We start from the raw sequence: 24,562 nt of genomic DNA on the forward strand, positions 1-24,562 counted from the left end.
AAGATCAATTCTTTCTCGCAAGTTGCTCTAATTGGCATGCTCTTTTTCAAAAAAGAAAATCATTTTCGAGAGCAGAGTTTAACTTTTGTTCGACCGCGATTCAAATGACCTCGTAATTGTTGCTATAAGCAATCGATTTTTTCCAAGTATGAAACTAGACATAAAATATAAGATTAGACAGGTAGACCTAAGTGTAATTTTGCTAATCCTATTAACGCGATGAAAGACGCAAACTCGCGTGGAACGGTAACAACACGTCTACATCGTAACTTGTAATGTAATGTAAAATAATCAAAAGTAATATTTACTAAATATTTAAAAAAGTAAAATGATTTTTATTTATATTAATCAAATTTAATTGCCATTTCACTCATTTGATAGCTATTAATAAATTTTTTTTTCAGTGTAGACATTGATAATGAAACGAAACCCGTTGCAAAAGAACAGTACGTAATTTAGTTAAATTTTCTAAAGGAATTCTCCGAGTATTCCTGAATATTCCAGGAATTATACTTGGAATTCCAGGTAAAATTAGAAAATTTGTTTTATTTCAACTTTATAAGTTTATTATATTTTTCAATGTTCTCTCTCCTTATTCATACAGTCACAAAGCGAAACCATGTAAGTTTCGAATATTAAACTAAAAAAATATATATATAAAATAGAATATGCTGAATAGAAATTAAATATGGTACATAACTATTTGTCCGCAATACACGAATTTATCTCACTGAAAGTACAAAAGGATAATTAAACGCAGAACGCCAATTTAAAACAATGTATTGTCACTAATTGTTTTTATAAAAATCCACGGGGCACGTGACAATGTACATATGGATGTGCATACCATATTTATTTATTGCTCATCGATTTTGCATTTGCATGAAAAAATAATCAAAGAAACAATTTCGTAAAAAAAAAAGATAAAATTTAAATTTAAAATTCTCAAAAACTTTCCTAAATACCAATAAAATCTCATTAAAATCCGCGAATTTCAAGGATAACAAATAAATTTTCCGAAAATTCCGTGTTTTCCCGGTTTTTCCCACCCGGCACTAAACATCCTGGCACACGAAAAACGTGTTGTTTGCGGGATATACGAACAACACGGGGTAGTTTCCGCGTGGTCCAGCCCGCGGCTGCTGCTGTCTTCGCCCGCGGCGTCCTGCGGCGCGATGAGCGTCGAAACGCGACGACGTATCCAACGGGGAGCTTATTTTACGAGGTGGAGACTTTCCCCGCACTTTACACGCGCATTAATCGCGCTCCCTCTCCCCCGTTTCTCAGTTCTAACCGGCTGGATGTGCGAGGCACCGCGACTCTTCTTGGCGAACTGCCGCCCCAAAAGCGAGATACAAAGTATTTATTATGTCTCCATGACAATGAGCACTCTTATAATGTAGTTTCACGCGAACGAATAAGCGAGCAACGAGTTTACTCAAATTTTGTAAAAGAAATTCCTTAAGAATTGCCCGACTTTCCGGGAATTTCATTCGCAATTGGAGCTAAGATTAAAAAATTTTACAGCTTTCAAGTAAGCGTGCTTTATTATATCGTCTTTAATATATTCTATTCATATAGTCACGAAGAAAAGGCGCGTTTCAAATACGAATGAATTTGAGAAGGTATTAAAAGGAAATGATTTGTATTAAATATGGCGTACAACACGATCCGTCAGCAACACACGGATTCAGTTGATAGGAAGTATCGAATTCGATTAGACACACAATGCCAATTCAGAGAACGAGGTATTGCCACGAATTTTTTAAATAAAAAATAAAAAGTCGCGAGCAACAGAAAATATGCGGATATGTATGTCACATTTATCGCTAATCGATCATCGGAGAAACAATTTTGTCAAAAAAAAGGGGAGATAAAATTTAAAACTAAAATTCCCAACAACTTTTGCAGAGCAGCGCCAATAAAATTTTATCAAAATGCGATTTTCAGGGGTAAGAAATAAATTTTTCTGTATTTCAGGATTCCCGGTAGTGAACATCCTGACGATTCATAGTTTTCAAAGCCATTTAAAAAAAGCGCCATTTTTATGGACAATACTTCTTCATTCTGACGTCGCACTGGAGCTGCACTTACGACTCCGTTTCCCGCGGAAACGCACGATCAAAATGGCGCAATTACGGGGGCGACAAAGGATTCCGCGAGGCTCTCTTACGTAATTATAGGACAACACGGACAAATACGCAACGACACGCTCGTTCGCCCGCTCACCGCGATTCATCCGATTTCGCGAGAGGCGAAAGCTCCTACGAGCGAGACGCGGATGTTTTTCCGACGATTCGGCCGAGCCCAAGCGGGGGCACCTCCTCGTCGCAAGTGCGCGCAGGTGGCACGCGCCAGGCAAGCTTACCTGTTATCGCCAGGAGAGCGACGACCGCCTCTAGCCACAGGTGGTACATCTTCATCTCGACGGCGCGTACGGAGAACTCCTTCGGCCAATGGTGACTCGGGGGCTCGCCGGACTCACACAGAGACACACTTGGGAAGAGATATCACCACTCGCGGGTTAGGCAGTCAGGTGAACGCGTGAACGGAACCATGCGAAACTAACCCGGCACCACATCTGCCCGCGGGTAACGTGGCACGCTGCTGCTTCCTCTTCCTCGAGCGCACCGGGACGCAACGACGAGTACGACGACGACGTCCCCGAAACGTTACCGCCCGTGTCGCGCGCTGCAGCCGGACTGACCTGACGCGCGCCGCGGGACGGGACCCTTCGCCGTCCGAGAGAGAGAGAGAGAGAGACGTCGATTCACGACAAACTTCGCGCCGATGTTCAGACGCGACAACGGTCGAATTCGAATCGCCGTAGGCGCGTCGCAATTTACCTCGCGCGTGCCGCGTGTCCTCGCGAAAAACTTTTCCCGGTCGCCCCCCCAACGGGCTCCTCTCTTTTTTCGCTGCTCCTTCCGTCGTTCCCCCCTCCTGCCACACGACGCGTCGACGATCGACGGCGGCTCGTCGTCGAGAGGATTATCGATCACACCGCGTGCGCGTCACAACCCGTGCACGGTCACCAAGAGCGGCACACGAACCGGTGAGATTTTAAGCACTGTTGACAGGGTAATTGCACGTATATCTGCACTGGATTGCGACGGACGAGACTGAGCGTCGCCGCGCGAAGCCGTACCGCCGCGAGTCGCGCCTGCGCCGACCGCCCTTTTATCCCCACCACCCGCGCGCCGGCGATCTCGTCCCGCTTCCGCCCGTTCCCCCGCCTACGGCCCGCGTTCCCCCCGTTCCCTCGCCAGCCGGCCCGCGTTCCCCCGTTCCCTCGCCTGCCAGCCGCCGTGGCCGACAACGACGCGCGCGCTTCGCTCCTTCGCGCGCGGTGTTTATCCCGCTTCCACATCGGGAAGTTACGCGCGCGCGTTCCTCGTTTTCTCGTCTTCCCTCCTTGACGCTCGCTTCTCGCTCCACGACTCCCGCGGCCACGCACACACGAGGACAGACTCCACTGTGCCACCCCCTCCCACTCTTCCACCGAAAGTGCGCGATTTTATTCCGCACCTCTCTCCCGTACCGCGGTAGAGGTGGCTGCCTGCTTGCCGGCAATCCCGAGATCTTTGGATTCAATTTGTCCGTCGGCCGGAAGTTTACCCTTTTTTTTTTTCTCTTTTGCGGAATGAATACGGTTTGTTACACGTGCCGTCATTCGGCCGGCATTACGGCCAATTGTCGGATCGCACATCCTTGCGTGGAATTTGCAGGGCGCCATCTCTTCGTTCCTCTCTCGAGCACGTAAGTTGATCACACAAATCTCGATTTATGAAAATATGTGTCCTCGAATTACATAAGAAAGATGCCTTTCCCGAGAGGCACATTGTGTAATATCACACTACAATGGCATCTTGAATTGACGAAATTTTCATAATTGCGGTAACTTGATACATAATGATCCGTGTAAGATGTGGTAAGGGCCTTCACACACAAATTGACATAACCATAACGTAAGGTTTCGACGCGTCGACCGTAACCGTAACCTGCCTGCCGTAACCGGATGAATCAAGTACGTGATTGGTCGAAATCTTACTGTTATGGTTATGTGTGATTCAATTCATGCGTGAAGGCCCTAAGTCCTTAAGCCGTACATAATTAATCGATCAATTACTGTCAAATTTGAGGCAAATAATTAATTATGTTTAATTCATTTCTTAACAGCTTAAGGCTTACATCTATTGCAGACGGATCATAATGGAGTAATTTTATTGGAATAAAATTTCTAAATAATATTTATCAACAATTATTTAAGTTTAAGGTATATGTATTTTACAATTTTGAAAACAACAATTTTGATTCTATATTTCGAATATTACTGTTTTGAACATATCATATTTCATGTTGCAATATTTCTACACTATGAATTTAATAATAATTATGCGTAACCATGTATATAGATTATTTATATTTCCAAAACACAAAAACGAATAAAAGTTGCTTCGTATAAATAATGCTTGATACTCACTTAGATTTTGGACGCAGATATGAAGCTCTTTAGATCTACTTAAAAATTTTTTATGCAACTTTTTAATCGGTATCTTCCATCTAATATCAAGACTTTTTTCAAAAGTCTGCAATGAAATTCTTTTAGTTTAATTGTAAATATTTTTTGAGATATTAGTTAAGACAAAGTTTAGGTATTGTCTGCATTAATATTATCTAAGGTTACTGTGTGGAAATAACTCAATCAGATACATCTTTTATGCGTGTGTCAATAGAGATAAAGATGAGATTATCATTTCATATACATTTTTACTGAAATCTTACAACTTTACTTTTTTCTTCTCGAATATCTTGTTTTCAAAATAGCATTCCATCTGTTCGATACTTTTTACTCACCTTACAATTAACCAACTTTTTCTTTTGCGTTAAGAGAATGTTCATATTTACGCAATTCGATTTATTTCCAATTTATTGCATGATGGAAGAAAATTAAAATGCGATAGAGCTCTCAATTTGGTCGCAGCGAAATGGTTAAAAATCACCAACGTCTTTCATTGTTCTAATTCCATATGAAAAAAAAAAAAAAAAAAATGCAGTTTATTTTGCATCTGTCATCACGCGTCGAACTTGGCGAAATACGTCGCGGAAACGTACATCTACATACGTTGCTACCTGTTTCCCGGAATTGATCCTCGCAGCGCGGATTGCGTTGCCCGCAGGCGCCACGAACGTGCGTAATGACGTATGCTGATCGCTTGCGCAGGGTCTCGTTTCGAAAACACCAAAGCACGATATTCGCGGGAAGCGAACCAGATCGGCATAATGTATCTCATGCTGGAAGCCATAGATCATAGACCGAGTGACCTAATTTTACCGATGCCATTGAAAATGCTTTGTAACAAGTACATCAAACGCACTGCTGGCGGATTATAATAAATACACACACACAAAAGGATTCATTTGTTACATGTCGTGTATAAAGGGATAATTTCGATAATATGTAATATACTATTAAAGGATGTGATAAAATGAATAAGATGCCGTACATATAAAGGTATATTATTGAATTCCAATATTGCTCGCCTTTGTGCTATTCTGGCAATTTTAGTTAGAAATGAACAGATATTTCAACATACAATACAGTACGAGCTAAAGCGTTACGAGGCTCATCTCTCAAACATTTCATTTTTTCGATCAATTGAAACGCGTTACTTCGAGAAACATTAAAGACATGCATCAACTTTGACAGAATTTCAACACAATATTAGAGAAATTGATTATTCTGTAAATTGTTCATCGCCTTGATATTAATTTATCAATTTATCATCGATGTAAAAAGTAAAATATAACTTTAATACCTTAGTGATTGTTTGTCCCTTAACGATAGCTAAATTTTTTTGAAGATTTCCGGAAATAGATGTCGCGAAAATAAATTATACAGTATACAATATTAAATTGAATCGTTTATTTTGAACATGCGGTCGAATAAATGTTGGAAATTTCATTAAAATAAGTATATCATCAATAACGCCGCATCTTGATTCGCGCTTCGAAACTCAGCTTACATCACTTTCAGGATTAACAGCTCTATTACCCCTGCGAAACTTAGCCGCAATTCACGCTGCGGTATCTCGTACATCTCATTAATCGAGCGATTACACGTTTAATGAAGTGCGAACGTCTAAAATGTACTTCGAGATTAATTGGGGGCGCGACTATTCTTAGATGCAGTCAAACTTTCGCCGGATGTCTTGCGCGCGATGGGATTCTGAAGTTCGCTGTGTAAGGCTTTAGATTAGAGCGGATAATTCTATTCGGATTTACGCGTGCGCGAATTTCCGTGCGGCTATACAGATATCACGCAAAGTTCCCGGATCGCTTAGAGACCGCCCGGCGGTCGTTGATCGCGCAAAGATTTCAGAGAATAACCGTATAAAAGTTAAGGAGAAGGTGAGGCAATATTCTCTTATCTCTATACGTCAAAACGTAAAAGTCGCGTAAAAACGCCGGTGGCTGTGAAAGCGTGTCGAAGCCTGATCCGCGTTTCGCACACAGGTTCAGCTTCCCCCGGACGACGGAATAAGAAACCTATTCGTCTCCACCGCTGTGAGTAGCGTAGGTATCAAAAGGCACTTGGCACCGCGCATTCATGAATCACCGATGCACGATTTGCTGCTTAAACATGGAAGTCGCCGCGGGAGCGTCATGGACCGGTCAGCACGCTCTTTATGGCGGTACATCCACGCCCGCGATTTATCTTTCCCGGCCGCGCGCACCCTGTGCCTTCCCCTTTGTCGCTTTTCTTTTCTCGCCTACCCCGTCTCCGGGGCTCTGCTCCCTCGTCTCGTGAATCTTGACCCCGGAAACGGCTGCGAAAGAAGAGCGGGCAAAAGGAAGACGGTGAGATGCAAAGGGATGGGCGCAATGGGAGGGTGTAAAGGAAAAAGGAAAGAAGGAAGGGAGAGAGAGAGAGAGAGAGAGAAGACGGTTGGAATATCACGAAGACATCATTCGTTACCGCCGCGTCGTTTATCCGTATCGCCACCCTCCTTATGACCATATAAAACAGCCCTTCATCCTCATTCAGAGTGACGGGCGCACGGCAGCGCGACGCGACGACGGCTCGGCCGAAAGTCGCGCCGAGGTTGAGCTAAACGCCGAGCCGAGCCGTTGAGATTCGCGAGATCGCACTTTAATAGGATAGCACGAGCGAGGAGAAAAAGAAGAAGCGAAAGGCGAGGGAGGAAAACAGGACGCTTTTTTCGGTCGTGCCCGGGCCCGCCGGCATTACTCTCACGAGGACAGGAAACACCGAGGCGCTAGGCGGGAGGGTTGAGACCCCTGAATTATCGCGCGGAGTTATTTCTTCTTTCTATATATCGTTCTTTACCTCCAGGGGGAAGGGGCGCGCGCGCACACACACGAAGCGCAGGGCTGGGGGTACCGGGCAACGGGCGCGGCGCTAACTCGGGCACGGAAAAAAAAAAAAAACTCGAGGAAGTTAGAAGAAGTCACAGAGAGATACGTCCTACATGAGCGTCCTACTGTACATTTATAATACGTACACCGTTGGAACTGTTTTCATTTTATATTTCTTCGCGTTTTACTTTTAATTAGACACGCGCTTTGTACGTTCACGTGTTCCTAACGAATCCAAGAAACGATATCGCACAAATATAACGGTTACAAAATGCGTTTATATTTTATGTGCAGATATTTGTCTAACAACGCATAAAAACACATTTCCTTTATCTTTTCCCGGTGAAGAACGAGCAACGCATTGATCCATCTAACAGTCCCATTCCTGAAACGCTGCGGCTGAGAGTGCCGCGAACCTAGGTGTGTGTCCCCGTTGTTGGTTCCCGGGACTAAAATGTATGCGTTACCTACGGGGAACCGGGAGGGAGGAATGAAAGTTATGCGCTTTGCCCAAACCGCACCGCGCCGAGAGAGATATCGGAAATGGAGTCGGTCGGAGGAGAGGAAAGATATGCAAAAAACCGCAACGCACATCGTCCCGTCAGAAATATTGGATGACGTGCCACACGCACTCTTCTGCGGCCATCGAAGCTTTTGTTTTTCCCCTTCTCCCCCGGCCTCCCGCGTCCGCCCTTTTACGCGCGATGTATTTTATGAACGCCTGGCTTTCAGCCGACGTTTTGTTTTGCCCTCGACGCCGCGCCGCGAACGGCGGCGGCGGCGCGACGCGAAAGAGATTGTATCGCGGCCGCGAGATCTTTCGCCAAACTTCGCCAAATGCCACAAGGGAACCGGCGGAAAACTTTGCTGTTTATGGAGAATTGATAAACACGGTATGCGCCGACGGAAAAAAAAAGCTCGACTAAGTTCACTCGGGAGTTTCCCCGGTTGGATTAAAAATATGCGGTTTAAACGGTTACGTTTCTGCGAGAGTAAATATTGGACGTGCGTCCGTCATCTTCATCCGCAATCTCGCTCACGGGGGAAAAAAAGAGAATAACACGATGCATTATTTCTATATTTTGTTTTAGAAAAAATATTAGCAGGACGAATAATCAGAGCAAACAACTAATTCGGCAGACAGGGTTGTCGACGTATTCCCGATTTTTCTTTCCTAGTTAATTACAACTATGCAATTTTTTAAAAATTTATTTTTCGCGAAACAATTCTTTACATTTATTTGCGGTAAACAAATGCTTGTTTTAGCACGCATCATTATTATTAAGTTAATTAATTTAATATCGAAATATTACTGTTCTTATTCAGCTTAACTGTGTTTCAAGATCGAAAATTTGATGAATTTAAAAATATATAAAATCACACAAGATTCAGTTACAATCAAATAAGGCTTGACCTTTCAATTAGTTGTGTTTTCATATGTCGATGTATATTCTGTTATTAATATTTAAAATATTCTGCTTTACATACGAGAAAAAAAAACTTCATATAATAATGTGTAAATCAATATTTCCCAAAATAAATATAAGCGGATTTTATAAATTTTATAAATTTTATATAATTAAATGTATTAATTATAACACATGAACGAAAGATATCAATAATTCCAAAATTAATAGAATAAAAAGGAAAATATTAAAAAATTGACGTCTTGACAAAGTGGACTGTTTTCACCCTTTAAAACATTTGCGATAATAAAATATTTCCAGCTCGATCTCTAAAGACGATTTATCGAGCGTAGAGAATTTCTTATCGCGTCGTACATCATATCTGGAAAAAGTACAACGGACGATTCTTCAGCACCGTTTAACGACGGCCCGAAAACTCGAGTTCCTAAGCAAAAAGGGGAGACATCGAAAGCGTCGCGACGGCCGCGTGCAAATTTCTGACGTTAAGGGGGGAGGGGGCGGAAGTCGTGACGACAGTTTTGAAAGTGGCGTTTCAAGCCCGACGTACGCAGCTTTATAGACATACTGCGCGCACGACACCAGAATAACAAATGCTCGAGGAGACCGTTTTCTCGCTATGGTCTTCCCTTGCGCGCCGCAGCGGCGATTTATCGTCTCGCGTCTCATTCCGAAAATTGTTTCGTCACGCTTTTACAGTCAGTCGCCTTCCACGCTGTTTCTTCCTCTGTCTCTCTCTCTCTCTCTCTCTCTCTCGATTTTCTCTCATACGTTCTTTCTCTTATCATTACGTTAATAAACGAAGGACTTTATCTCCCTTCTTCAGTGGCGTAAATTTCGCGCATCTCATGGTCGTGGACTGTAGGTTTAGTCGTAAGTTAAACTACTTGATATAAAACGACACGACTATAAAGGAACAATTGAGAGACAACTTGAACGACGTAGTTTTCTATGTTTTTCTCTCTTTCTCTCTCTCTCTCTCTCTCTCTCTCTCTCTCTCTCTCTTTCTCTCTCTCTATCTCTTGACAAACCGATAAATGCCCACGGTGTATCGGATCGATCGATCGACGCGAAAATACGCCCGTAGTCCCGTTCGACAATGAAGCATCTCTCGCTCGAAGCGACAGAACAGTACAGAAACAGGAGTCGAAACACACTCAAGCCCGGCTGCTCCTACCACGTCCTCCTGTCTCCCATCTCCCCATCTTCGTTCTTTTACTTTTCTTCGCGACCCGACTTTCTCCCTACGCAGCTTTCATGTACCTTTTCCCGTGTCGGACCATGCGCGCGGATGGCAGTGATTAATCGCGCAAGGCCGGTATTCGCGGCGTACAACGAGCGACGTGTTGCTGCCTCCACATATCTACGTATAAACCGGAAAAAAGGCTTCGGACGACCGTCCGCCATCCCCATTTGCGACCCCGCTTTAACCCCGTCGTTTCTTATCCGTTCTTTTGACTGCCTGTCGGCCGTTTCGAGCTCTCCGTCTCTCTCCTTCGTCGACGTATACTTTCTCGCGTTTAAATCGGACGAGTAATAATAGGGAAACTTGATGCTCGCTCGGTCGATGCCGCCGATAAAATGAGTATAACCAGGGCGAGAAATCCCTACGTCGTTCTCTCGAAGCGGAAAAGTGTATAGCCCGCAGGAAAGCTGCCCGTCATATGCTGCGGAACACCGCGCGCGGATGGAAACGCATTCGTGAAACGCTCGTTCGAGAATCGATCCGAGCCGTCGGCGCGATAAAAAAAAAAAAAGAAATGTGGGCCGCGGGAGGAGGATAATTAGCGTACGCGCGAAAACACCCGGAACACTTACTGGAAACATTTAGCTCCTGCGGGGGCCCTCCACTTTACTTAATTGCGTCCTTAAATCAACAGCCCATTACGCTATTGCCGTTTGCTATATCTGCCGCGGAGATCAATGCTCTCGGCGTATAAGAACAATTTCTTGGTGTTCATAATGCAAAGTGCATTTCATGCGTTTTGCTCTCGCGTCGATGTTCTCGTACTGAAACCGAATTGATGGTGGATCGGTTAATACGCACGTCCAATCTTTGCGTGGTCAAGAGAGAACGTAAAGAATATTAATTTCCTGCATTTGGGAGAGATTTAATAATCAAATTCTTTATTCGAAATGTAACGACTAACGAAAAGCTATTTTTTTACACTAGAACTGTCGGAGGAAACATTCTAGAACATTTGAAAATTTCCTATTTTTGTTTTTGGTTAGTAAAAAGTTATTTTGTTCATATCATGCTTGAACAACACTAACAATTATTTTGATAGTCCAACAAAATTATTTTTAAATATGTATGCATACAGACAAATACGTAAAACATGATAAAACTTTGTGGAAGTTTGCATAAGCAATAAGCATATGTTGAAGAAGAAGATTTACTTCTTACGACATAGAGATATCATGTAATTGCGGTTATATATGAAAAATTCACGCAACAAGATATTATAGCGGACTACGTTGATCTCGTAGGATAAAAGGTTGGATTCTCCCCAACTTGGTAGCTCAAATCCCAGGTGTCTCGCGTTTCTGGATTTTTCCAAGTTATCTTCAGAATTTCCCGGTGTTTCTGGATTCAGTTCGGATTGTGGATTCTAGATAAATAACCATGGCGTAATGTTGAGAATGCAGAAAGAGGTCAAGATTATATTTGTCGGTCGCCGTGTATTCCACGTGTGTACGATGTGTACATTGGTCATGTAAACGTACCCGTGACGACGACGCTCGCGGAGAGCTTACTGTTTACGTTGTCGGGTCCATAACGTGAAAATTACCCGTTCTCATTTTCTCTATCTCGTAAATTGCGATCGACGATAAAAATCAGGAAATGTATCATGAATTCGTCGTTTTGCTCCGTAAATATCGGCCACAGGAGAGAGAAACCTCCTATCCTAGAAATATCAAAAGGACACGCACGCCGATAAGGAACTATGGACCTTTTGCGATCGCTACTCACGCGCGCAGATGTGTTTCTCTCTCGCTATTCCCTCCTTTTTTTTTCATCCCTTACGTATTTCCCGGAGCTGGTTTCGCGAGAATGAATGGACACTTTATCCAGGACTGAATCTGAAACACGGCCGAAACGGCGGCGTTCGAAAAGCTTGGCTAGCTTGGCGCCTGGGGATAATTTCTCCAGTTATCGCGATGCTCCGACAGAGCTTCTACAAAAACGGTTACTCACCGATGGAGATAAACGCAGTATGCATTAAAATAAGAGTTTCTACTGTTTGAAAACAAAGCAAAATAGAATCAATTGGGATATAATGCACAAGGAATGTACATAATAATAACAGGATAGTAGGAAGAGAGAGAGAGAGAGAGAGAGAGAGAGAGAGGGAGAGAGAGAGAGAGAGCACAAAAGGAAATATTATTAAATAGCGTCTTATCATTTTACTTTACAACAGAAACGTTGATGACGACTAATAATCAGAGTTTCGTTATTTATGCGAATAATAATTCTGAGTGGAAAATTCTGCAAGATTCTTAGTAAGTTTTAATTCGCGACACGGCTGGCATTGAAATGTACGGTTTACTTATCATTTTATTCAGTTGAATGTATTTCTAAGATTGTCTATTATCTATGTATTTGATATATAGTAGAACTATCGCAGTTTCTTTCAATTACGGATTCTTCTTTCACCAACACACTGTTAACTTAGAAGAAGTTCAGTAAATGCCGAATAAATGAATCTTACATAATTAATTACATACTTAAAAGAGTTAATGGAAAGTTCGTTAACGATAGAAAACATCTTTAAGCCGGGCATTTAATTTTTTTGTTACCAATTCTCATTATTCTCGCATCGAATCGATACTTGGATTTGTGCTGCACAGTATATTCTTCTTAAAAACAGCTTTTCCTTTTTCGCCGACAATTACTAACGTTTAAAAACACTAAAGTAATTAATACAGAAAAAATTTCGCGCAATTAATGCACGATAATGCAAATATTATACTATTACGTACAATAATTTATCGATTTTTCATAATTTTCAACAGAAAAATAGCGCATATTTTTTTTCTTTATATTTAGCATATTTCTGTAACATCTTATTTGTGCTATAATTGATAATGTACAGTAACAAATTCTGCGTAGATTACACCATTAAATTTCAACAAGTTAAATGCCGGAAATGGAATTATATAATTCATCAAATAAAGTAGTTAATGGAAAATTTCTTATCGAGGGGAAACATCTCTAATCGGGCAGTTGAATCATTCATTGCAAATTCTCATTACCCTTGCATCGACTCGATAGTCCGATACCATACCGATCAATCTGCCTGTTCTTCTTAAAAGAGGCCACGTTTTTTTTTTTATCGATTACTGTTCGCGAAACGTTCGAAGGAATCGGCGGCACGAAAGAGTTTCGCGATTCAGCCGTGACGTAACGATTGACTTTCCATTACTCTCGGGGTGAAAAAAAAAAGGGGCATGACTAACGTAACTCGCGCCGGATGTTTCGAACGTAGTGCAGCAGGTGCCGCAAAAAGCGTACCTTATTCGTTATCATTCCCTCCTATATGGCGGAAAATGTTTTCAACCATCCAAACTGTTCGAAGCCAGATTAGATTTTACAGGAACAAATTTTTACGGGCGATGCGCCAAATCCTCGTTTTTTTTTTTTTTTTTTATGCCACCGTTCCTCTCAGACGCGAAATTGTCGCGCGGCGTTGTTAAATAAAACATAATCAACTTACGGGTGATGTAAATGGATAAAAGGGTCGCGTATTACATCGTGTTTTTTATGATTTTTGCGCGCGCGCGCACAAAAAACTTCGTGTCGCGAAAAACAAGCGGGAAAATCAGATATTATCGCGTTGTATCGGTCACGCGCGATCTTTTCGCGCTATGTATGAAAATCATTTTGCTTTGCCACTTTGTGCGCTTCGTTATCCGAGAATCAATAGCACATATTTATTTACTCCGATACCCGTTCTACCCGTGCACTATTTGCTATCCTTTTGTTACGACATTCCGTGCTCATCCTATTTTTCCGACACTCATCAATTGCCGACACAGTCACGTTGGGTAATTACGATGGAGACCACTACGTACAATTAACCCATCCTGTTTCCTTCCTACGTGCCGTGCTGCTGATGCATTCATTCTCATGGGAAGTCCGCGCACTGCGGGGTCGGTGCGTCGGCTCTCCCTCTCTCTCTCTCTTTTTTTTTGTTTTACGAGCTATAAAGCAACTAGACGCAACGAAACGCGAGTCGTTTCGAGCCACCGCCGTTACATCAATTTCAAGCTCTTCACTCTCATTTCCGTCGCCGTGCCGCCCACCGTCGAAACGTGGTCGCGAAAGTGTAATTTTTTCAATTTGGCAGGGCACCACGGAGACGCGGCGGCCCTCCCGCGTGTCGAAGGTACCCTGCCGAGGGACTGAAATGCGTCGGCGGAGCCGTACATTCTGCGGCAAGCCGACAAAATGCCCGGCCAATTTGCTGCCGCTCTGTAAATGGGGAGGAGGAACGAGGAATAACGTTGGTCATAAACCCTTTTACTTCATTTTCTCTCGTTCCGTTCGCTCGTCACGGTCGCTTTCCTTGTTTCGCTTGCTTTCCTTACATTTACTTGCGGAATGACTTACACAAAGATAACTCAAATCGCATTGTTTTTGTGCCGGATAGCTTACAAAGTATTTATTACGCTAGAATCCTCCTTACCGATTCAATTTCCACACGTTAAAAATTATACTCTTAGCCGCACAAAGGAGCAGCGTGATGATAAGTTTTGCGTTAATATTTTTCTCTAGCGTAAGAGAGATAAATATAACATAATGAATATTCGTATTCATAATACGTAATAATATTCATTACCGTGCTAATTAATAAGAAAAATAATTAAAAGTCTTACTTCATTTTTATTAGTCATAAAACGGAAGTTGCACCAGCGGGAGTAACTTTACGAAAAAGTAAAGAAAGCTTTCAGAACCGTCCAGTGACGGAAAAACTAATCAACGAGCAACAGGAATCTCATGAATATCGAAACTAGAGTTAACGAATGACTTTCTTCGGTATTATGAGGTACTATAAGCTTATTCGCTGCGAAGTTACGTCTACTGCTAATGCAATGCAATCTCATCTTGTGGAATATTCTATTAAATAGGAAATTTTTGCTGTCAATCGGTAATATTATTGCAGAAAAAGAATGCAAAGTACTTTTATACAATTTTTTAACTTTTATATCATACATTTCTAAACCGTTTAAAATTTACATATGCCATTGTTAAGAATACGAAGCATTTCAAAGATTAAATTATTAATTTTTAATTTCCTTCTAGTACGAAATTTTATGCGCAAACAACTTCATGAATCTTTCTATTAACACTGTAAAATCAAGTAACGCCAGCATTTTATTGTATCTTACTAATATTACATCTGATTGTGTTGTTTCGTGTTTCTTAAAGTTTGTATTTTATGTTAGACGTGTTTGAATCTTCGATTCATGAACTCATTGACTATCCGTGTGCGAAAGTTCTTTGAACCTCGTCACCCACGTAGCGCTATTCGATACGCTCGGAGATGCCGGAAATGTACTATCGCAATCACTCCCAGGGTGCCTCAACTTTGGGATTTCGATTTTACGTCGAAGTTAAGTCGACATTTATTTGGATCGCTCCTTCCGCCCGAATGTAGCTAGCCCGGCGGTTTTCCTTACAACGGGAAACCGTGAAGCGTCCCACGAGCGTACGCTGGAAGCTGCGAGAGTCTGAAAGTCTGGGGGGACTGTTCCGCAAACTTCATTTCGTCACACACGTACGGAAAAAGTGTGCGAGATCGTTGAATCCGAATCACAATATTCCCAGTGGACTCGCAGCGGACTCTAATACACGTATTTTCATGAAATGAGGGCGCTTTCGAAATAAGATTTCGATCGATTTTTTCGTCGTTTGCCGCACACCCGCAAATGCGCAGCATTTTGTGACTATTAGGGCCTCCGTCGCGAGTCTCGAGAGGCTCACTGAGATAAAACGTTTTTGACAGTGTGCCAGAAAATTACTATATACGTATCTCATCGTTGAAAATATTTTATAATATTAACGACGTATCGTTTTGTATTTTGTTTCTTTCGACACCTATTTTTATTTTCAATTAAATAGTATCTTTTTACTTGGTTTTTTCCTACGTTAAATATATGATTTTTCACAATATTATTACTTCATTATTACTTATACCAACTATTCTGAATAAATTACTATTTTATAAATATTTATAACGTTTTAATAACGTGTAATAATTGGTAAATATTAATAACGTTTTCTTATTCTTCTTTTTTAAATTTTTATATTGCAATGTATGTAATTAAAAATTGTGTACATGTTAAAAGCGAGTTTATAACGGAAAATTACGAGTAAGAAAAAAATTTTAATGTATTGCTTTAATGATGCTCTTAAGAATTATGAAAGGACGCTTGAGTGTTAGCTGAAATCAGTTCCAAGTTATTCGTGCTCCAACTAAATTTCGAAGCATTTTCTTCACTTTTTCCAACTTTCACTTCGGCAAAAAGTATTGACAGAAACGTCGAACTTTGGTCTTTACTTAGTTTAATTGACTATAGAAAGTATATAAAATAAAAATAATAAAAATCTGTGACGTGACAGTGCAACTTCTAATGCATTTATCACTTTTATTGTTAAAGTTAGCTAACTTATTTTTTTCTAAATTTTGCCATATAAATATACTATCAATTATAAATTGATAGTAATTAAAAAAAATTTTTTAATTACAAGATACAGTAAATATGCAAAAACGTTAAAAATACCAAACCATTATATTAAAAAAATTTAATAAAATCTTTGAGTTAATGTAAATTCTTTTCAACAAAATATTTAATGACTACACTTTGCTATTTTTCAGTATCTATTTTATTATAGTAAATTAAATTTTTTCTTAAAAAGAAATTAGCTAAACGAGACTAAATAATCTATATACATTTTTAAGTTAATTTGTAAAGTATTTAATAATCAATATTAAATGTCTCTGCAAGTATATGTACATACTATTAATTTATAAGGATGATGATTTCAGATTAAAGACTCAATCAAATAATTATATTTATTCTTTCAGACAAAATTTGTTTGCGCAGCCCACGGATATAAGCATATTAATTATATGCCTTGCTTTGAAATGTGCACATACAGCGGATATTTAACACCGGTCAAACGCACATCTGTAATCAGCACAAATTCCACATACTCCGCTCTCAAAGAGCTCTCGGACGTTATGAGAAGGAATACACAGATTGCTGAGAATATGAATCTCTGAAGCCATCAACGTTTATTTTACAAAGGAACGGGTAAGAAAATAAAACTTATCTGTTTATATTATATATCAGTTCACTAACTTGTATACATAATTTATATCATTATTTATGTATACATCGGAAAGTTTATTGTAATATTAATATTTTTATTTATATCATAAGAAAGATAGTCATACTAACATTATCTATGTAATATATTCACCGTAAGTATATTTTTTAAATTGGAATCGGCAAAATCTTAATAATTTGTATTTGTTATATCTAAACTGTGATCATCAGTGATTGCCATCTCTCAGTAAATAATACGTTAATTCCGCTTTAGAGGGTGATATATTTTATTTCGCAATATGCATATTTGTAGACATCTTCAGAAGTCTAACAAAACATGCACATGATTATAAAAATATTTGGAATATATTTTACATTTTATCTTAAAGTCAGTTACAAGAATAACATTTATGCAATTAATTGCGTGCAAGAATGATTATTATCGCATTAATAGCGTGCTAACTTTCAGTTACGTCGTTCTGCACATTTGCAGGCTATATAAATTGAAATATGTACCCATTAAATTTTCCTACACCGTAAAGGGAGACCGCCGTAATTGAGTCCTAAACATTCAATTACCGTTCATTCTATGCGCACACATACACACACATAAAGGTGCTTCTTTTATAGAACAGAACTTTTAATAACGTTGACATCTAATTATCCAGATAAATTTTGCAAAAAGCTACATATTATGTTCCTCTTTTGGTCAGAATACGCATTTTTTCATACACACAAATGTACATACAAATAAAGATAAACTTTGCATATGAATATCACAGTAGCGTATCTAAAATATGCAGCAGATTACTCAGATTTCCCTACATAATTTATAACTTAGATACGTTTACGCCAGATCTTAGGTTGGCGATATTCAGGTTCTCTATCTTAACTAACTCCTATCAGGGGAGTTAAACTCTTAGTCATGTGGAAACCGCGACGCTGTCCCGGCTGATTACGCGGAGGATTACCTAATTTGTAGTTGCACATATATAATTTACTAATCCGGATTATAATAAAAGAAATATATGTTAAAATACTACAAAACTGGGAGAGAAAGTGATAACACTTTTTATATTATATTTATAAGGCTACAGAATTCTTCGTAATTTTTGTATCTCGAATTTTAAATATACATTATGTATATACTAATATAATTATATAATTAATATATTTCTTCGTATTTGTTTTCTCTCTGCTACTAACTATACACAGAAACAAGCTCCCCTTATTTATTCGCGTTAATTAAATGCCAAATAGCTAATTATTAAATATATAGATTTTTAAAGAGAAAATTAGATTTAACGTTACTTTAATTTAACGTTACTTAAAATTTTTTATTCTTATTGACAGCGTTAGAAGATGAACGACAATCGAACATTTTTTTGTGCGCTGACTTGCAGCTGCTCAGATCTGAAATTACTCTCATTTATCGGTTACTTGAGACGTCTCATTTTCGCGCGGAGTCGATGAGGATCGTTTGGTGCGCACGTAATCGCGTGCCACTCAGACGTTTTTCCTCCGAAAGCGGAGAATTCGCGTATTCGCTCGATACGGGAAAACCTCGAAGAGGCTTTCGAAGTTTCGGGGACCACTCGGTAAACTTCGTTTCGACTCACCAAGGGTAAAGAACGACGCGGGATCGGTGCATCCGAGTCACGCTGTTCCCGAAGGATTTCGCGCGGGTCTCGTTTAGGTACACACTCCGCGCGATGCGAAGCGTTCTCGACGTACGAAATGAGATTTCCGTTGATTTTTTCCGCACCCGAATCTGCAACGAGGTGTTGTACACGCGTCATAGAGACGCGCTGCACAATGACATCGTTATGGTCAGCCGCTTTGTTCGCGACGCGTCGTGCTCATTTGCGTTAGATCTGATGAGACTCTCTTTCACGCATTAGCCTTTTCATGCATCCAGTTGGACCTTGTTAATGAAAATGTCTCTATGTCTACAATAACAACATAACAAACTGCGGGATATAAACTATCTCGTGCATGTGTGCATTACTATAATACGTTGATAAATGAAGTGGTCTCGGAAAAAAAAAATTTGTAGGAATTTTATAAGTCTATGTCTCTCTTCATAGGTCCATGTTCTCAACTCACCTTTATCGATGAATGCGTACATTTATTTTTGAGATTTATATTATAGTACACTGAGAAAAAAATGTTAACTTAAATAAATTTTTCAACTGGATAAAATCGTTTCAGTTAAAGTATTATTTATTTAATTCAAATACATCAAGTACTTGACTTGAATTCAAATATTTATATATTTATATACTTGACTGAAATACATAAATATTTGAATTAAAAAAAATTAACCCAGTTGAAAAATTTAGTCAAATTAACAACTTTTTTTCTCAATGTATATATAACGTAAATATGTACTTAATCCTAGAATAGTAATGTATGTAAATTTTACATACAACCCTCATATTCTATTTCTTCACCAACCCTAATTCATTCTAAGAAGCGCCATTTCTGAGCTAAACTATACCATGCTAGTAAGCAGAGAGTCTACCCTGCCATGTTAAATGTTAATAATTAGGTCCCTTGTATTTATAAAGCTCTGGAGTATAAATATTTTATCAATAAAAATGTGAAATGTGTGAAAATTGTATTACATTAATTAAGAGAGGCATATTTCCTCGAATGTAAAATTTACGTGTCAATACCTATATATATTATTTAGTAGCGATACCATTCTAGGATTAAAAACATATTTGTCGATGAAAATGAGTTGAGAATATGGGCCATAGAGTATTGTACATTAAAATTAAAAGCTATCGAATGTATCGAGTATTGTATTGTGTAAGTTTATTGTGTACGTTTCAATTTTCACTGCGCAGTAGATTTGAATAACTTTTGCACCAAGTGGCCCAGTTGCCGTGCTTTAAATGTCGGCGCTCGTAAATAGTTCCGACTAATTATGGACTGTGAAGCGAAAGGCCGAAATATATGAACACATTTGAAATTAACACCGGTCGACTTCCAACTAGCACGCGGTTTGTGTCGTTTAAAGGCGAAAATGCCGTTTCGGGACGTCACCCGATGCCTGCGGGCTTCTCGATGCGCGAGGGTCACTTGAGTGAAAGCCACGCTCGAGTTTCAAAAGTGAACCGACGTGATCCGTTTTGTCCTGCTTTGTCAGCGTTTTCTGTACTTCGAAACGGCGCGAAGTCTTTCGTCAACGATTCGCAACGTTATTCTGTTAACATAGCGCTATCGATTTTCTCGCGTGGCTCAGGTGACGCTACGGGGTTTTTTTTCTGCGGACGGTTGTAATCCTTTTTTTTTTTTTTCGAAAATAAATCTTTTAACATACCTCTCCGTGCACTCGTGAAAATATCTCGCGCATCTAATGGAAAGTCTACTGCGAATCGATTGTCCGCATAAAATGTATGTAACGAAGATCGAGAGATGCGCAACGTAGCTGTGGTATAAAGCTTCGATTTGCGTTCGAATGTTTATCCTTTTTTTTATTTATAACGTACGTTACAAACGGTTCCACGGTAACATCTATTATTACCGTACAATTTTTTAAGCGAAATATAATCAAAGTCAATGTCAAAGAAATAAAGGACATTATTTGAAAATGTCATATTCCAAATCATTAAAGAGACAATTTTTGCATTTTTTTATCTCGTAAAAAAAAACTCATGCGTTACAGATTACAACGAAAAAAGCTTTTCTTTTGTTTAATTTTATGTGAAATTTGCAAAATGTCATGTTTTCAATTTTGTGGATTTGTTCAACTTTACTTAATAGAAAGTATATTTTTATTTTACTGCATTGTAAACGGTTATTGTCTTGTTTATACAGGTTTTGCGCTAATTATTTCTAAATGTAAGGTAAACACATTGCGTGGTAAATTAAATGATGACAGCTCGTAACCGATGCATCTCTTTTCTGGCACACTACGCGCGTGATTTACGAATTACCCTAACTAGCATAAACAATCAATATCAATAGTGCCATATGATCAACCAAAAGCATCACCTATGGACTAATTAAACATCATTTTGACAAAAGTCTAGCGACAACTGCGCTAAATACACCCATCGTAATTGACATTTACGTAATTACGCCGCGCGATATATTAGAGTGGAATATCGCGTATTGAAGTGCCTCACCTGTGTGCTCCGCGCAGTCGCAGCTATTTATTCGGTGGAATAATGTGACATAATGGAAATTCTAAATGAGAGCCGATTTGCGCGTCGCGTTGCAAACAATGCCATTTTCGTGCTGGCCACCGGTTTGTATTTAAGCCCGATGCAAATAATAATCGCGCGCTACGCGAACGGCGAGATACGTTCACCCGCGTTTTATTGCCGGATTCGCAAAATTGCCCCTATGCAATCTACCTGTCGGCCAACTTCTCCCGTTCCGACGGCCGCGCGCACCTGTGGGCACTTACGCGGATGTAGTCGACGCTATGGCGACAATACGAAACACCGATGCACTCGCGACTCGATTATCGTTAGTTGAGCATCTTTTAATTTTCGAAGTTGCCTTGTAACAGCTGAGCAAACAAACGAGCTCGCGTTATAAAGGAAGAGGTTTATCGTAACAGTGTTTGTGTTTTAAGCAATAATTCTAACTCGAACTGCCGCGCGGATCCGAATAGACGTTTATAGTCGCGCTAATGCAATACACTATGCCGCGCAATATTTTTCTGCAGATAACCATTCGTGCGATTGCTTTATGGAAGGACAGAAATTCAATGGCGCTGTTAAGCCCGGCGGTGCCGGGAGGAATCAAATAAAGCCTTTTCGCCGCCGCGAGGGAGAGTAAAAAAGGTCGGAGGGCGCCGTATGCTTAACAGATATTTCAATGATAAAGTAATATTTTTCTTGGCAATTTTCCGCATAACGCCGCACAATGCGCTCTTTTAATTACGCGGTCACACGCGTGTAACGCGCGGGATTTTGCAGAATTTTATGCGCGGACTCTCCCTCCTCGGGCGATGCCACGCCGTAAACGCGCGTATAAATGATCGCAGCGATGCGTGTCGTTATCGCATGAATATGTAAACACGACCTCGCCTTTTGCCCCGAAAGACTTTTCCGTTCTTACTTCCGTTGTGCAGACGGGCGAGAGCCTCTTTGACGACAACTGACTTTGAGCATTCGTCGTCTAACTTTGGCACTGTAAAGAGATGTTCATACGCAGTGAAAGCATCTAGAGTTTGCCGAGACGCAAAGTTTAATTATTCAAAGATCCCCCGCTATTATCGTGTTGAGTGTCTGTCGTCATGTACACGAAACACATCATGCTCTCATGCATTTGTTGATATGTCTGTAAGGTAGATGTCCCAATAACCGGACATGTAACGATACCAAGATTATTTAGTTTTTGTAAGAATTCACGATATAAAATATTTTATTACTATAATTAATTAAAATGTGAAACAGGAATTATTATATAAATGACAATTGTGTAATTAATTTTTTAATGGTACTTATGTTATTTAATTCCTTGTATCATCTAGTAACGAAATAATCAATTGTGAGATACGTATTCCTTACTTAAAGTAACATTTCGAACTTGTTAACTGTGTGAAACCGAATTTGATCAGTGATATAGAATATTTAATGATTAATGTGTTCTTATTGAGTTGTCAAGAAGCTATCACCTACTTTCAGTTTTGGACATAGTTTAGGATGAACTTTACTGTCATCGTTCATCATCCGTATGGGAGAGAAGATAAGACAATTAAAATGACATACTATGATCGATAGGGAAAATTTTAATAAATGAAATCATTTTATTATTTTCAACAAAATGATAAACAACTTTTTGCATTAATTATATTAGATCAATTAATTAGCAAATTTTGAAAAAGATACGGCGATCTGTTCAACGGATTGCTATATTCATTTCTATTCGCATATTTATTCAATTCATTTTTTATCCGTTTCAGTGCCTTTCTGTAATTTTCTATAACTCATTTTATTATAAATAATTTACATAAATATTCAAAAAAGTTACATAATTCTTTTTAACCATTATAAATGTTAATTTTACTGTTATTAAGCTTCCATATTTATAATGTCGTGTATCTATACTTTCAAGAGCGTAATGTAAACAGCGGAAGTCATAAATTTCTAGTTTATTAAAATATTTTTGCTATAAAAGATATCTGATACAATTAAATCTGTGATTTATAAATACTTCATCTGCGATTAAAATTAAACAATGCACGATGCTATTTTTACATTATCGATAATTCTATCTTTGAAGATACATCCAAAATTAAATGGAGACACAAAATCCTACCTTATCTCTTGATAGATTTGATATATAATAGATTTATGCTGGATACGTTTCATGTAATACAATGTTAACTGATGAATTGTGATAAAGCATTTATTATCTTTAATTAATTAGACATAATTAAAATAGTCTTTATATAGATTATAATTCAAAGCCTTCAATGCATTCCTCTCTATCTCTTTCATAAAGTGACAAATTAGGTAAAGTCTACCTTCCACGTTTAATTGGTTTTCGTTCCTAACGACGATTCGCAACCGCGACATATTTCCCGTTAATCAGACGCTCAGCTCTGAAGCGAAACTTTTTCCATCCGTTTTGCTTGTAACCCCAAAGCGACCTCACTCCACGTCGTTTACTTCAACTTTCTCAAAGCGGCGTTTTTTCGACAGCCGCCGAAATATTTAACGAGAGGCGGCAAACTTCCAAATGGCAGCGCGTAGCCGGGTGAACGATATGTATGATTTGCATGGTGACTCGTTAAAAACGTCCTCTGACAAGTTAGGTAAAGCTTCAATTTTGTGCATATATTTCATATAAATTACGCATTACACATTAAAGAAATTTAACTAATGCCATCAGGAAATGTGAGAATATCTCGAACGTAAATGATCCGTGTTTGGTTTTGTATCGGCATTTTCTCATGTGTATAACACACTCTATTTTCTTAGTAATAATTTAAAAGCTAATACAAAATCATCAATGTTTTCTTTTTACCTCACTATACAATTCATGAAAAATTATAATATGACACAGCAAATGTGAATATAAATTAATGGGATATAAAATTCTTTTAATATCAGGAAAGATTTCTTGTCCCTCAGCTTTAGAAATAAATAGTAATTTTGCGTTCCTTCCGACATATTGATATGTAGAGTAGAGTATTCGTTAATGGTTTCTTAATGTATGCAAGCTATTCTTTTATAGATAAATAAAATAAATAATATTTCGTTAAAATTAAGAAGAAATGTAATGAGAGAGTAAATATTATTTATAAAAACAGAATCATTTAATTCATTTATCGTGTGTTTCAGATAAATATATTCAGGCAAAATGTTTTAGAGCATAACGTGTTGAAAATAATGAGTTGTATAGCATTATATTTTCGTAAGTAAAAAAGATTATCGGTCATACAATAATAATAG

General features: G+C 39.2%; 1 protein-coding gene and 1 long non-coding RNA gene across 3 annotated transcripts in view; one reads left to right on the forward strand and one right to left on the reverse strand.

The window, feature by feature from the left end:
- The window catches only part of LOC105831833, a 145,304-nt gene extending 142,195 nt beyond the window's left edge, over positions 1–3,109 (reverse strand). The window contains exon 1 of one of the 2 annotated variants that reach the window (XM_012672261.3): positions 2,369–3,106. In XM_012672261.3, coding sequence (XP_012527715.1) covers positions 2,369–2,423 — 55 coding nt within the window. In that variant the 5' untranslated portion in view covers positions 2,424–3,106. Of the gene's footprint in view, positions 1–2,368 lie in introns of both variants that reach the window. The other variant, XM_012672262.3, reaches the window with a different exon arrangement.
- A 139-nt stretch (positions 3,110–3,248) lies between these two features.
- The window catches only part of LOC118646243, a 45,865-nt gene continuing 24,551 nt past the window's right edge, over positions 3,249–24,562 (forward strand). The window contains exons 1-2 of the long non-coding RNA XR_004963778.1: positions 3,249–3,759; positions 16,898–17,126. This is a non-coding gene — a long non-coding RNA (uncharacterized LOC118646243). The remainder of the gene's footprint in view (positions 3,760–16,897; positions 17,127–24,562) is intronic.

Source organism: Monomorium pharaonis, chromosome 6 (genome assembly GCF_013373865.1).
Source record: "Monomorium pharaonis isolate MP-MQ-018 chromosome 6, ASM1337386v2, whole genome shotgun sequence".
Taxonomy (NCBI): Eukaryota; Metazoa; Arthropoda; class Insecta; order Hymenoptera; family Formicidae; genus Monomorium; species Monomorium pharaonis.